At 39.6% G+C, this 16,741-nt stretch overlaps 1 protein-coding gene across 1 annotated transcript in view; it reads right to left on the bottom strand.

The window, feature by feature from the left end:
- LOC136440782 (neuroligin-4, X-linked-like) overlaps nt 1-16,117 on the bottom strand; it is a 29,992-nt gene extending 13,875 nt beyond the window's left edge. Inside the window, exon 1 of the mRNA XM_066436892.1 lies at nt 15,500-16,117. Within this exon, the coding sequence (XP_066292989.1) occupies nt 15,500-15,896 (397 nt within the window). The 5' untranslated portion in view covers nt 15,897-16,117. The remainder of the gene's footprint in view (nt 1-15,499) is intronic.
- Between the last annotated feature and the right edge of the window lie 624 nt (nt 16,118-16,741).

Below are 16,741 nucleotides of genomic sequence, written 5' to 3'. Positions count from 1 at the left end.
AGCTAATACTCCCCGTGTATTCCCTAAGATCACGGCAACAGATAACTCCCAAGCAAAGTGTGCTGACGTTTTGCCAGGTTTACCTCTAGGCCTAATGGGTTCCCAACAGTGCGTGAAGTGCCAAGATCCTGCCACGCTCTTGCAGCTCCCCATATGATAACCACGGGGCGTTATAGATGACGCCCAGGAGGCTTCACCAGCGAGTTTATTATGAGTCGTTAAATTCCGCTTATTTTGGGGGCTCGCCGTCAAGGGCATAAAGCGTCAATGACGTCGCCTGATTGCTTGACTTCACGCCAGTCATTTGCGATAAAACCGTTTTTACGGGTTTCGAGGCTTGTAGATTTCACGGGGATTAATTTGCCCCGGGTTTATTTTTCTTGGCATCTTTGGGGAAATTTACAGACCAGTTACGACGATCCAGCCGTAATATTTGCGGGTACAGGAGGTTATCGCTCGAAACGGTCGGCTAGCTGATTTATTTTGAATGGAAGACAATGGTTTTGGTTGATTACCACCAATAATGTACGTTTTGATTGATTTTACCTATCTATTTCTCCAAATTTGTGAATATGAGATCAACTGGTTTACAAGCGTCGGTGAAAATTAAAGAGAGTGACAATAATGATGCTACCAAGCAAAGCAAAACGTAATAATAATAATAAAATCATAATAATTAGTCGTTACTAATTACTTTTAGTTCTCACATGGGGATAGGCTGATTGCATAAAGTACCTAACTGGGAATAATCAAGGAAGGCTGGCAGTGGTAAAACTAGGGTGCCGATTCTTTGTTAAGCCAACAGGAAGTGTAATAGTGTCCTTTGTCACCATGAATAACATACCTTTATCTCCACACATCTTAGGAAAACTGTGACGAAATAATTTCTTTTCTATGCATTTTGTTGAAATTTCTCTCAATTTTTTTTCTGGTTTTCCCATCTAAGATATAGATTATGATCTTTGCATTCGACGTGTAGGCGTCTTTGATAAAACATGTAACTTTAATTCAAGGTTTTCATTCTCAAATTACTGTAATACAGAAATGTTAGCGGGAATTTAATTTTGAATTAGGGACAAAAAGGAGTGTTAGCGGTGGTTTTGAGTTCGCGTTTGAAACAATAGCGCTGCAGTCACACAATGGAACGGCTCTTCGCGGTGGTTTTAAGTTAGCGGTAAAGAGTTCAGCGGTAATGACTTTGTCCATCTATGGCGCATGCTGCAAACGATCTGACTAAGCTAGTCAGGCACCGACCATCACGTATAAGAAATGGCAACTTTTTCATCATTCTTGAAAGCTTTCCTATGTGGATGCACGTGGGTGTCTGTTTGATGTATGAAAAAGTGTCTTAGAGTTCTTTGTTCGTAGGCGGCTACATTTAAGATGGATAAACGATCGTGTCCGCGGAATAATGTTGTTCCCAGTGTACAATGGCCTTCTATCAGTAATTGGTGATGAAACTTTCAGCTTGTCATTATGTTGTACCAACATCCCCAATGTGCTAAGCAGCTCTAACCAATGCACATCGTCTCATACGTGACTTAGTAAAAGCCCCTTGCACAAATACTGCCAGTTTACAGATAATCAATAAATATTGTTCTAAACATTAATATGCTAGCGCTGTTGTCTTATTGATTCTATAAATCTGATTCTCTTGAGGTATTTTGAAAACAGAATCCAACCTTTCCAACACTAACCACGGTTTCACTTCCATCCCCCAGTGATGCTAGTAAGGCTAGAAGCTGTTAAAAGATGTAGAACAAAATCAGAATGTATAACGTTGCCAACCGCCGGCTATGTAGTCATTGTAACTAGTAATCTCTGACACAATATCTTCTGAGCTGTGATCTACAGCACCGCAGATGAAATATAGTCCTCCTTTGCATGTGTTACTTTGGCAGGTCTGTACATAATGATAACACTCATCATAACAAAGTAGAAAAGATGGTGGATTTGTATAATTGATTTAATTACACAATAGACGTCCTTAAATTGTTAGATCCGCTGGTGTTTACTTGGTATTCGTACATTGACAAAAGGGGGGATTTAGGTGTAGTCGTCTCCGACTGTTTTGATGAATCGTCCCGTATCAAGACCGTACCGGTCCTTGTGAGTAATATTCGTTAAGTTTGTACCACGGGATCACATTTGAGTGGAAAAAAAGTGACGCAAATGCCAAGGACAATTGAAGTATATTTCTCAAAATAGCATTCCTGTCAATGAACACCTCTAAAGAATAAATCGCGAGACAACATCTAATACTTAGATAAGCGCACCATCCATCTCTTGGTGCAGCAAGATCGTACATGTAGAAACCTTGGCATTAAAAAAGGGAAGGGCCAAGTCTATCTTACATCACTTTGCAAAGTCCCGGGACTAACAGATGAGTGACCTATGTGCCACACACTCCAACCTGAATTGGTTCCTCGGGAATCCCTTGACCCGGGCTACATTTGCGTAATGATTCATCTTAGAGCCATGTATATCTGATAAGCAAGGGGGATTTAAATGACATTCAAAGTAATGGAAAAGTGGCATTACAATCTCAACAACTCGAAGTAGGATTCAAGTAAAGATACTGCGCCTACGTTTCAACAGTCGTTGATTCGCGATGTGTCTATATATAGCAAGCGATACGAACAAGATGGGTCCTTCTATGGGCCTTAGGAAACATTGTGTTGAGTTGAGGTTTTCCTTGGAATATGTTATGAATAGTGTTCAAAAAGCAATAGAAAAAGTAAAGGGCACATTATATGTTTGTTACTAAACGTGTTTTTAGTAATTCTAACTTTACTTGAGAAATAATGAATCAATGATACTGTACATGTCTGCAGACGTGATGATATTTTGATTCAATAACTGTATGTGTTGACGATGCAAACTGAAATTTATGATTTAAATACATGTAAGCGTATACATGTTTAAATACATGTAATCTTAAAAACATGTGCAAACAAATCAAGGACAGCAGCTCGCTCAATCTGTTGTTATCATCCAAAAATGCTGATTTAGAACTCTACAAAGTGCAAAGTAAGCAACGGGGCGTGTCCTATCCTTGGGGCCAACCGTCTGTCATTTAATCCATGCGTTCTCTTTAATTGTCATTTGTCACCCCTATCCACTGCAGGCAATGTTACGGAAAAAAGCTCTCAAAGATTTGTAGATATGGCGGGCATAGTCAATAATGCTGATGATGCACGTGAGAGTTTGCAACATTTAGAGTTGAATTACGGAGGCAAGAGATGTAACTTCATGTTCGGAAGAAGTATAGTGTTACACTGCATAAATGTCTTGTTTTGCTACGCACGGTTGGTTTGATTTCCACATACGGGTTAGCTAATTTATATGTCATATATTTGGACAAAGTTACGTTGAATCAGTTACTTGTCAACTGGGACTAATATGTACAGCTAGGAAACAGGTTGAAAAATATTTTCGTATGCAGACGTTTTTCAATCTGTTTTTGCGCTTTATACCGAGAGGGACAATGCAAGATATTGTACCAAATAGAAAGCAGGTAGCAACCAACCAATCAGTGCTTAACTCGCATTAACATATAAGTTTGTTTAGTTCTACTATGTTTCAATATTGCACTCTATATATATATATAATATGTACCACAGCGAGCGGATATCTATTTTTGAATCATACGAGCAAAACATAAAACCTGCCAAAATATTAAATATATTTCATGACATAATATGTATTGTTATTATCCAATACATAAGGCGTGTATGTTATAGGGTCCATTTTTTCGTTTTGTACAACACTGCTGCACTGTTTGTTATGACTACATGTGTCAGAACTGCTCTGGAGGATGGTTGCTGCATAAACAAAACATCTGTCCTTTGTTCCTCAGGCTCTCGTTTCAAAATTGTAATTGATTGCAACAGATGGAAAACTGGCTACATTTACACTTATTATGCCTCAAGTCAAAATTAATCATAAAGTTATGTAGTTCGTGGTTTTTAAAATAAATACTACTTTTACCAGCAGAGTTATTATTTGATTTGTATATTCATGACGTTCGCCATGTATCTGTCATATTGTCCTTTGCCTTAAGGACTACCAGCTGTTGTTTGTTCGATCTCATTTTCATTCAATTTTGTTGTACTGCAGGGGATTCAGGGGAAAAACACGGCAATCCTGTCATAAAAACGCTAATTGATTTACTGAAGCATAGCATGCCACAATCTTTGCATCAATATTGCTTCAGATTTTCTACATGTTAGGCCATTTTCAGATATATAGGATGAAATGAACGTTTTGTATTGCAAAGCTATTGAAGTTATGTATTCACACGAGACCCAAGTATCGTTATTATGGGGCAAGAAATAAAGGCTACCCCCGTTATCTTTTATAATGTAAATTAGCTCTAAGCCTAACGTGATGGACTCGTTTTATAGGGTGTATTCTGCCTCACGTTTAGGCTGCAGACCTCCTCATCGAGTGTAAAGTATGGTAATATGAATCCGTCGCCTGTGTGGTGCAATCCGCAGTGAAGGGTCAAGTCCCAGTGGCACTAGAAAACCCTTTAGGGTTGTGATTATACTTTACACAAAAGGCCGAGGGCACAAGGGTGCACCAGTATCTAGAGAGTTATCATCACCCTCAAGAACGTTTTAAAGATTAATGCATTGTCTTGGCAATGGCGATGTAGATAAGGCAAAGTTTACTTTCTTCGCGTGTGCTTAGCTGAACAAATGTCTTCCAGTCATGCCCAGTGGCGTAGAGCACATTTTCTATAGGCAATTTGGTTGCCAACAGGACTTAGCAAGGACGCACCATTGCTTTGCTTTATGGACACTTTGTTAAAATGCAAATCTCTCTCCTTATCATACAACACTATTCATGGAGGTATTAGGATGGTGCCCGCGAAGCATGCTTTGATTTTGCCGACTTCATTTTGTTGGATTATTACCCACGTTTGATATATTCTAGTATTTACTGGTATGTACAATATTTGACTTTAATCTCCTAGCAGCACGGCTACGTGTTTAGAACATGATTTTGGTATTAGCGTCAAATTTGATTGCCATGGGCTAGAAACAGAACGTTATGTCCTTTTATCAGCAAGCGTGTAATTTTATTGGATTTGCTGCCGGTCACAGGAGTCTTGCGGCATATGGCAACAGATGGTGCTTAGCTTGTGCCATAACGTCAACAAGAATCACTCCAAGGACAATCTAATTATACTGTGTTATGTACAGGAGCTGACAAGGTTAAACCTAAAAACTACTGAATTCTCGTTACAGATGTTTGGCATAGGGCATATTTTCGACTGAATTTTTTCAAGGATTCATGTTTTTTTTTTTTTAAATGTGGTTTTATTTTTTTGTTGGACTTGAGCTATACTGTGTTATGTACAGGAGCTAACAAGGTTTAACCTAAAAACTACTGAATTCTTGTGTCAGAGATTTGGCAGCCAGCATATTTTCGACTGAATGTTTTCAAGGATTCATGTTTGTTCAAAAATGTTTTACTTTTTTTGTTGGACTTGAGCTATTCTATCAGTTGTATAATGTATTCTGAATACTAGTAAATTCAATTTAAGTTTTGCAACTCGGCCAGGGCTTGGTTATTTTCGATCTTTGTTTCACACCATTTTGGCTGTCTGGATTTTCTCTGGATGCAAGTGTATTGAAGTGCTTAAAATGCTTTAAAAACCTCTGCCTTTCAACAGATAATGCATAGGGGTCAGCATCCGTACCGGGGATAGAAAGGGCAGCAGCCTCAGGAAAGTAAAACAACGGATATTACCTTCCCTGAGCGAGCTATTTATGCTCCATCACGCAAGGCAGCCCAGGGCACGTTTATTCTTTCTCCAACTTATCAAATATTAATCCACGGGAAGCAGACCTTCATTGGAAAATAATGAATAGACGTAGTTTAACATTAACAACGAGAAACTTATTGGCTTTTCGGATTGCTTTGCATCCTGAAGTAAGTCTTCCATTCTAGGGGTTGATCATTTGGAATTTAAACAGTCTGTCGGTCGTGAGGGATGCTTATTCTAATTGCGTCCGTCTGTTTTAAGTTTGAGAGTCTGCTAGTAGCGTACCGTCTATTAAGGTGTAAGTAAAATTAGTCTTCTGTTTTCGTTAACGGTTCTGAAAATATTTATGTATGGGCTGATAGGTAGGGATTTTTTTATAGATTTCGGTCGAAGTGATGCAACAAATATACTGTTTAACAATATCAAACTGAAATCCAGTCGGGCACTGTTATTTTCAGCACCATATTGTAATCATACAGATATACATTGTTTATTATCAAATAACTACGAACAAGTATATCAATAAACTGAATAAAGAAATACACTATATTTACAACATATTCTCATACACTGTTCAAAGCCTTAGTTTGTCAACAGAATGTGAAATACAGCATGTATGTAAAAAGGTTTCCAGAGCTACTCCAAATTCTTTTTCATCACTCAGATTTTATATCGAAAATTTCAGGTCCCATCCTTGTGATCGACTCCAAAAATGGTTAGGGTTGGCACGTTTTTGCTAGGGTCATGTAACCGGAAATACAACATATCCATAGGCCCAATTCACAGAAACTTGAATGGCAAATACCGATGAACAGAATCTGGTAAAGATCTAGAACCCACGAATAATCCTGAAATGTTGACGTCATTGCCAGCGCAGATTTATAACTGGTTTCTCTGAAGTCGCCTTTCAACGTAGACAACATCGCATGGGACTTCGCACTTAAGGGCACTTTTAAGCGTGTTTACTCGTCTTTCTTTCCGCGGTAATTTTTCTTTGCTTTCCCAGTAATCCTCGTGAAAGTGTCAAAGGGCGTTCTTGATCTCTTCAGACGGACACAAGTCTGTAGGGAACTCGCAGAGTGCTGCCAGCTCGTTATCTTGACAACGCTGTAGGATTTGTTGCAACAAAGGCCACAGGTAGGACTGTTAGTGCACCATAATGAGCAATCATCGGCAAACCCCCGCCGAGCTAGAGAGAAAAAAGATGGGATAGTTGCTGAACACTATCTATTGCCATTATGGCGTCAATTTTAGACAATACTCAAGTCAAAATACTGAAACGTACAATTTTGTCCTCTCCCTTTTGTCTAATGAGACATTTTTTCAAATGATATTGTTGGATTGAGCATTTTCTGCGCGCCAATGCTAATTACGGAAAATGACCACAATAATATCTTTAAAAACAAAAATCTAGAATTAATTGAAGAGCAGATTATGAACTATATTGAATATATGAATAAACAAAGAGGGCATAGATGTATCTACCATATATTGATTAATACACGCTTTATTGCTATTTGTACGATCACGGGAAGCCAATTGTGTTGTTATATCAGTCAGCTTTGGGACGTTGTATTGAAAAATACAAAATGTCATAAATCTATTAAATTGGTCTTTGATGGCATGAACTTTGTCCGTTTATTCCATTTTATTTCAGTTATCGATTTATTGGAATGGGTGATTGAAACATCAGTCATGTCGGTTTCCAAAGGGGAACTCAATGAAACTACTTTGAGCTTTTCAGTTGCGGTATCAATCATAAAGCTGAAGTAGTCATAGCTAGTACATGTATACTAGAAGCGTTCTAACCAGCTTCAATTGTACCCTGTGATGATGCGTCAATCTTTCTCACATGATACCTTTAACGTCTAACATTAATCGAATTGATGTCTAAACCTGACACGCTTTTCCAAGTTTTATTCATGTAGATGATTTCATTGACTGTCACATCTGGTGATAATTAATTTGATAGGAAACATAATTGATTGATTAATACCTTTAGATTTTGCAAGGGTCTCTCTATTGACGTTAAAAATTAAAAGTTAAGATCGAAAAAATGTTTACGTCCAGTCGTTTTGATATGCCATCATGATGACCGGGCAATACCAAGCGTGGTGTACAGCTGCATGGTAGAACATCTGTAGTTTCAGCACCGGGGACATTACCACAAAATGGAGATGGCGTTGACGACGAAGCCATAGTTCAGCATTGTCTGGTAGAACCGGGTCACACGCCTGTTTCAACCATTATACATCCCTAATACATTGGACGGGGTAATCTCACCTGAGCTATTTGTGACCCGAAGGATGCGCCGTGGCCACGTCTCCGACATTCCATCATGACAAAGAGCCCATGAACAATAGATAGGGCCTCCCAAATCTAATGCAGCTATGAATAGTACTTGAAGACTTCCAGTCTGGTACGAGGAACCAGATTTATAAGGCTTTAGACAGTTTGATTAAAAAAAAAATAATGTGGTCAAATTCTGGGACAATAAGAAACGTTTTGAAATTGTATTTTCAAGGGGCTATACGCTATTAAGAAAGTCGTAAATTCATGCAGAAAATTAAGACAACATTTACTACAAAATTGGTTATTTTTTGTGACGGTTTATATAAGGGAAAATAGATTAAGTTTAGATAGAGAAAAGGGAAAATAGATTTAGTTTAGATAGAGGACACTCTGTACTTACGAACTTCAAACGATGACCCCAAGTACTATCTTCTAAACAAAATGAATGTTGATGGGTTTGACCGGTCACAACACAACATTAACAAAGACATTTGTGTTTGACTGATGTCTCGTAATCCCAAGCAACGAAATCAGAAGGGAAGAGACCTGTAAATGAATGACATTTCCTGAAGTGATCAATCCAGTATTGAACATCAATGTTCAATACTCAGCAACAATCACAATCGTTTTGATATGTAGAAGTCTTACCTTATTTATGAGAAAGAGTCTTGCTTTTAATAAGATTAAGGCAACATGTGAAACGGCCTTCTGTGACTGTACAAATTGAAAAAGTCTAATATAGCCTAACGTTTTTTTTTCTAACATATATGTGAGACAAGCCGCGACACAGACATTACTACCCTTGACAGAAGTCTTTAGATTTAGTGATAATTCAGTCATAAAACAGGTCCTGATATACAACACAGCAATCGTTCAGACCAATTTCCAGTACCCAAACTTTGCGTACGTACAGGTTTACTAGACAGATACTAATTACCTACATGAAATCAATGACTGACAAAGACGATGTTCTATCTGTGGTATTCACAAATAGGTCAACCGTTGTTTAAAAAAAGGGACATGAATGTTTAAAAGTTGTCCCTCTATGTAGTCCAGTACAATAATTAAAAAAAATGTATAGGTACTAGGTCTGTCCTATTGGGACCGCATTCTTAAGTACGGTAATGAATTAGCTACTTGAAAATCCTCTTCAAAGTGTCTGTAGTTACTACCTTGAGTGCATCTGCCTCTAATATACTTTCAAAGTATGCCAGCCCGAGAATTCATACACTGGCTTGGTCGTTGAAGAAAATCGATTGCCCATCAACAAAGATTAACAGCGCACCGCGTGCTCATATTAGAAACCTTTACGACCACGAACTGTTTTAGGGGCCAAAACTAATCAAATAAGCTCAGCGTGTAAAGACGTGTCCAGCTCGTGAAGTGACGATGTACGGTGCACTTAGAAATCCAGATAATCAAAGTTTTCTGCCATGCTGTAAAGGCTTACCACAGGGTTCAAGCGCGCGCGGAAGAATCAATGTCCAATATTCTGCAAAGCGCACCCTGGTGGTGCTGGCATGTGAATGTCAATAGTCATATCGCGGATTGATTTATGTCTACTATTTGAAAACAAAGTAGTGCACTCAAAAGTGGAAATGTAGGCAATTTGGGGAGATGCAAAAGAGAATCAACTTAATGTATAGCAAATCCGATACAGTGTATTGATAGATGATATATCTAAACGGAATATTAACGATTATTCCTACAGCGATACTGAATATCGTAATGATTATAAAAGAAATGATGAAAACTGTTAAGATCTAGCCATAACTGACACAAAGGTTTATATAATCATAGTCCACAAATCTACAAAGGTTGATAGCAACACTATCACACTATCGTAAGTAGTAACTCGCTAAACAATCTTTAAACGAATGCCTTACGTCGTTTCAAGGCATTACATTAGAGTAAATGTACATGTACATAAGACTCGTTACAAATTCTGCGTATGCAGCCTACGACCGGTGTGTCTACCGTAACCGAGAAGGTCGTTTGCTGAAACGCATTAGGCGTGGCCAGCTTTATTACTGTAGCAGCTCGCCGCGGCAATACCTGAAGCCAACAAGTTGGGTGTTGGCCAACTACTTAATGCAACGCCGTGTCCTCAAGATGATACATGGCTTCAAAAAGCAAATCTATCCTCAGAAAATATATGAGCTGGCTTTATCAGGCTGTTGGGACCATGTCTGGCATAGCATGTCCATAAACATAAATCTTCATCATTACATCATTACATCTAAAAAGAAATTCATGCTCATAGACTTATTCGGGAAATGCATTTCATTTACAGTCATAGACTAAGTACGTGTTTGCGTAGATCGTCGGCCTACCCAATCAGTAATTGGATTTTTCCATTATCCTGAAATCCATCTTGTTAAAAGATTAAAGCCTTTGATAGAAAAGTCCATTTGTTTGGATCTGTGGACGTTGGTTTGCAGCTAATCTTATGCATGCACAATTATGTGTACATGGCCTAATTATTAAACAATCACTAACAACTATCTTATTTCCTCCAAGATCTACGTTTAACTGTACGAATACAAAGTACAGTCTGTTTCCATATTGATTGGCCAGAACATATCTAACGGGAAGTGTTGAAAATGGGACAATAGATAACAGCAAGAAAAAGGACAACAAGAACTGTAAGGAAAAGGTTGGTCAGTTACGTTTGGGGACACATCATTTAGATATGCTTATAATATTGTTATTGATTGCCATTCTGTCAATGTGGAAACTTTATTTGTATTGTCAACAAAGCTAGCCTTTTTTCATAGTCACAGGGCTAGTTAAGTAGTCCTGAACAGCCAAACCAATGATGAATAGGTTAATATCTGTTGGCATCTTAGTCAAAACAATGAAGCTTTATCAAGCTTGTTGTCAGAAAGTACCACCACTTAAGTTTAAAAGTAGCTAATCTAGATCTTGCATTTTATGCTGTGTGCCATTGTGCTATTTTTTTTTACTGTTAAGACAGATTTACGCATCTTAGACATATAAACGCAGAAAAAGTTGGTATGTTCTCTCCTGAAAAGAAGAATGTCTGTTCGATCCTCAGACGTTGTAATGCTTTATTTACTTCACCTTGACATGCTATAATGTGTATTTCACCAGCAAGACACTGCACTGAGTCGTTTACTTTTTTGCCATAAGGACATATAAATCTCATTGGATTGTCAGGAGAAATTGAATTGGATCCAACCGATGGTTTTGGGCCTTTTACCGCGTTGAAAAATGCTGAAAATGTTCCCGAAGTAATTTTCAGCCCAATTTGATTTCCAGCCTTCTTCAGCTCTATCATCTAGTTAAATGACACTGTATATCATCGTAAATACTCGATATTAGGTCATTAGCTCCTAATAGGAGGGAAAATAAGAACAAGAGACAGGAATGAGACTCCCAGTACATTAGATTTTGATTTGGGGCCCCGTTTATTAATCGCCCTCTCTTGTGTGTGTTTGGGGCGTCCTTCTAGTGGGACGAACCCTTTTGAAAACTGTTACATAACGATGAATTTGCTCGTCAATCTACGGATCTGCAGATAGCGTTAGGACCTGCAGGCGTTCCAACATAAGACTCTCAACTTTTAATGGAGCAGATAAAGGCTTTGATCCTTCTCAGGGTGCCCTATCGACCATTTGATAATGACCAAGGAACGAAACACCAAGACACCGTGAGATGACTTAAAGAACTGATTGTAGCAGACATATTTTGCTGAAGCCTAACCGCTACCTGGCAGTTCACTGTTGGAAGGAGTAGTCGGTAAAACTGTGTATAGTCGCATTTTTAGAAATGACAACCCTTTATTCTAATGCGGCCGTAATCAAAACCAGCGATGGTACATTTGTAGATTTTCAAAAAGCATTGGAACCATGTACTCTTCAAGATAGTGATAGTTTCCACCAGAGCTGAACAAAGAACACCCAGAATGTTCACTGATGCCTTTGAAGATTATCCATTTGTTCCAAGTATCTGAAATATGGCTATTACAATATGACAAATCCTGTGACTTTCATATGCACTCAAGCAAATACAAATCCCAACAAAGTGATTCGTGACAAAATATATAGTAGTGATATTTGTAATGGTCACATCAATCTGATTTATGTATACAATAAAATCAATAACAAATCAGATCTAACAATTGAATTGGGTTGGAATTGATAGATGTCAATCAATAGAGTATTCAGAAGAATAGAATGATTGCAGCACAGATGTCAGTCAGGATTTTGTCGTTGGGTCACGGTCATTTGTGACCAAAAGTGGCGTCGTGTGGCGCAAGTGTAGAGCGCGCGGCTGTCAAACAATGGAACCCGGGTTGTGCCGAACTTGCGCCCCGACGTTGTGCCCTTGGGATAGGCACTTAACACGACTTTCCTCACCTCACTCAGATGTAAATGAGTATTTAGCTCATCTAGGGTTAGGGAAGTCCCTCGGATAGGACGTTAAATGGAGGTCCCGTGTTTGGGGAGAGCCACACCCCGTGCACGTTAAAGAAGCCACCACACCTTTCGAAAAAGAGTAGGGGCATGCCCCGGTGTGCGATGGTCCAAATCTTACAGTCCGGTCTGGGATGACATCTTGAAAAGGTGATAGTTCACCTGTTATGTCAATCCTTCCATAAAAATGTGGTAGATCGAAATAAATTTGTATGCATGGCAGTTGGAAACGGAATTTTCTGATAGGCATTGGGAAAAAATGTTGTGTTTCTGGTTACCCGACCGATCCTAGCAAAAACCTGCCGACGGAAGCGTTTTGGGGGTCACCGCTAGCAAGAGACGCATAATAAAAAATTTGCAATCTGACATCTGAGTGATGAAAATTTTTAATAAATCCACGTAGTCTTGTATTTTTTTATAATAACACTCTGTTAAAATATCAAGCCTTTGAACAGTCGTAAAAATTGGAATTCTTTGTACTAAGAATATACTAAGTCTTGTATGTGTACAATGCATATTTGTAATAATTACAATATAAGGTTGAAAATAACAACGCCCTGATGCATTCCAGTTTTACATCGTCAAACTGAATTTGCTAGATCACTTCGACCGAGATCTAATAAACAAAAATTGGAACCTACCTACCGACCCTAATCTTTTTCAGGGCCGTAACAGGAAACAATACATTTTTCCTAGGCCTAATCGATATGTAGTTAGGGATTTAATTACATGACTATGAGCTACTCAGGCATCCTGTCCCCGTAACGGCATAACCAGATACCCTTGAACATTTCATGTTCGGATCAGTGAAGAAGCCTTAATTGTTTGATTACTCTTTGCAACCAATAAATTGGCATAATTGCATTACGAACACGTACACAGACCATGGAACGTAGGGAAACGAAGTAATTACAATGACTGTTAATGTTGTTCATACGTATAATTCAAAAGTTACGAGCATCGCCATGATTGCAAAAAAAAGTCTATTTAATTTGAGTTCATAAAGACAAAGCTTGTCTGTTATAACCATCGTTCCATAACCCATGGATTATAAACCCGAGATACAAAAGATAATGTATAATCAACAACAAGTGCCATTTATTTTTGCAAAAACAAGGCCTATTTGGGGTCATAAAAACTAAATTGAGAAGATTATAATAATCATCGTTTAGAAATCTCAATATGGATACTAAACACGAAATACAAAAGATTATGATTAATGTACAACCTTCAAAAAGATATTCTTCGTTCCCTATTTCAATCAATACAATGGCTTAGCGGATGAGTCGTCGAGGGTTTTTGGTTATCGCCTGCTGTTTTTTAAGCTTCTTATATGGCGACCGCGTAGGCAGTTCCTGTCGACGCATGCTGCGTCTTTGAGCCTAATCAAAGTTGTCAGGAAACATTACTGGGGTTAAAGACACACGGGAAAGGATATTTACAATATTAATGACGAAAGGAAAATGTCTGAGTGCCTTGTTGAAAGAGAGAGGAGCAAAGGTGGTTAGAATGATGGACAAAGCCTACAGTTCTGTGTACTGTGAATCTTGAAATGTTCGCGTTGGTTTCATTTTCGTGGAGACCTATCGACCGCTAATTTATGACACAAAGAATGTGCCTTTTCAGTGTACTGCTACAGTACTATAATTGCGAATCTCCTTACCCCTTCTACCGCAAAATGAAATCACCGCGAGAATAAATGAATGTACAGTATTCTCCACTTGACCCGATCAATGCTATTTTCCGCCTCCATTTATACCCAGATGCTGCCTCTTACGAACTTCTTTGAAGATGATGGGGGTTTCGTCTTGAACGTCTATTATGTGGAGCGTTCCCCCGAGCATGTTCTCTCTCTTGGTTCTTTGTGTTTATCGCGCACATCGTAATGGATGTCTGGAGGACTTAATTCTTTACTCGTTTTCCCACCATCATTTGTCACCTACATGCAGTATCGCGATATCGATGGAAATGGCATTGGGGATGGGCGACGGAAAGGGGGAAAACGAAACAAAGAGGGCGTATTGGTAGATATCCATTCCGCTAGAAAAGGAAGTAGGCATTCGGAGGATCACAACTTGATTCACCAATCCATAGCAGATGAAAGGAGTCAGTGGCTGTGTGTGTTTGCCTCTCCTAATTTTCCCTTCCTTCGATTTCCGCTAAAACGCAATACCTTAACAGTATTCACCTTGACGGTGTGTATAAATGGCGTTGCCACTCTGCCAAGTACACTGAGGCAGCTCCTCGACCTTACCAGTACACCAGTACCAATACACTGTGAGAGGACAACTCCCGCAGCGACCCTCTAAAATATACCCGTCCAAGCATTAAGGTTATAAATCAAGGTTGATCGCTGGGATTTTCTTAATAAGTGGAGTAATTACTGCCAGCTTAGATGAGCAATTTCACGCACGTGACTATATCACACGCGACCGTGCAGGCGTTTCTTGTACAGGCAATGTGGGGAAATTGAAGGTTTTGACTTCATTTGGATGTTCAGCAGATAAGAAAATGGAAAATACGTATCGACTATGTTGAAGACAATTTGAAGGGATTAGACTCCGGGGCACTCCGGTGTTATAGAGACTGGTGATGAAGTGAGATTATCAATACGCTTCGTACCTCAAGCGAGCGTTTCCTCACGTCCTAACACACAGTCAATATGTGACACGTACAGTAATGACAAAATGGCCCGGTCGCAGCGCATTTCATCTAAGCAAGGTTTATGGACAACAATCTTTTCCCTGCGATTTTTCACTCTACTGGTGAGGTCAGGTACTCGCCCTTCAAGCTACACGGGTGACCAAGAGCTTGTTTGCCGCCTCAATCGTTAACCGACCCGTCCCTAATGATCGAATCCAACTGCTGAAGCAAAATACATGATATTACCAATATGGCTATAGATGAAAGCTTTCCTTAACTCGACGATACGACCGGCATCGGTGGACACCGAGGTTATCAGGATATTGATATACAATAAGTGGAGACTTACCTAAGTCCGCTCTTTTGTACACATTAAGATAGAGGCAGTCTTCATCCATCTGTTTCAGGAAGGGGAGCATAGCCAGCCGCATTCGCTGAACGGAAGCCCCTTGTTTGAGCCAGTTTTCGGTATCGTTGATCATCTGTGGACAAACGGGGCCGAACGCGGTGCAGTTCCGTACGTCGGGCCACGGCTTGGGCGGCTGCGGAGGCCGAAAACGCCGGCTACCCTTCGGCGGGAGAGCGTACGGAATTCCCAAGTACTGTACCACCGGGTTTAGGTCTGTACCCGGTGTCGTCGTGATTCCCCTCACCTGTCCATACTTGGTCATCACAGTTGATGAAGAAACTCCAAACAAGTGTACAAGAGCCAGTAGTGCTGGCAAAGCCCCGCATCTAGAGGCCATGGTTCCCCGTTACTACCTTGGTACCTCGTTCAGTCTGGCAACGGTAAACGCACTCAGCATTCGCTGTCTTGCCTGCAAGTAAAACAGAGAAGATATTATCTCAGTAAATTCGCTTTGGGTGCCTAGAATGTTAAAGTTTCTGCTTCTAAAGACGCGCAAACACAGCAAAACATTCAACAAGTCTGCACAGGTAGATAAGCGGTATCGGTCGCGAAAGGGGTAACGTTGGGTAACCTAAATTCGCGGGGGACTTAAATTCGGGATTTTTCGAAAACGGGGTATTTAGGGATATGTGCTAGATGCAACATAAGTAATACCGCTAGACATGCAAACCTGCCAGACTTACGTATTCAGAACACTGTCTGAAAAGCTTCGATAAGCATGGATTATAAGGCGACGAGGTCAAAAACTCTCCGTCCCTTATTGGAACAGTCTGAGGACTTCGTGGGAGACTTAAACAACATGGTTGTCGGCTGGTTTATAAGAAAAATGTCACATCCGATTCCTGCTCAACACAATTATTTACAAGACAACTTATTACAATCTCTTTTGCTAACATGCAACTGGATTCTAAGTGTGATCAATCATCAAAACTCCTCTCTGTTGCTAAAACCTACGGCACGTGTATTTTCCCGCCGCCATATTGTTAACCAGAATCCTGTTGTCAAGCAGACGACAAAGGTTTGTGAGGAACACTTTTTTGTCTAAATGCTGCGTGTGATAGTGGACTGAGGAAGATATTTTCCTCAAAGTTTGCTCCTAACACAACAAGGAACACATGGACATAGTAGTATTACCATTGCTACAGCATCCAGCTAACTTCCCATGAATAATGTAACGTTACA

The sequence above is a fragment of the Branchiostoma lanceolatum genome, chromosome 8 (assembly GCF_035083965.1).
Source record: "Branchiostoma lanceolatum isolate klBraLanc5 chromosome 8, klBraLanc5.hap2, whole genome shotgun sequence".
Lineage (NCBI taxonomy): Eukaryota > Metazoa > Chordata > Leptocardii > Amphioxiformes > Branchiostomatidae > Branchiostoma > Branchiostoma lanceolatum.
Note: the sequence above shows the minus strand (reverse complement) of the source record. Positions and strands in the feature narration are given on the sequence as shown.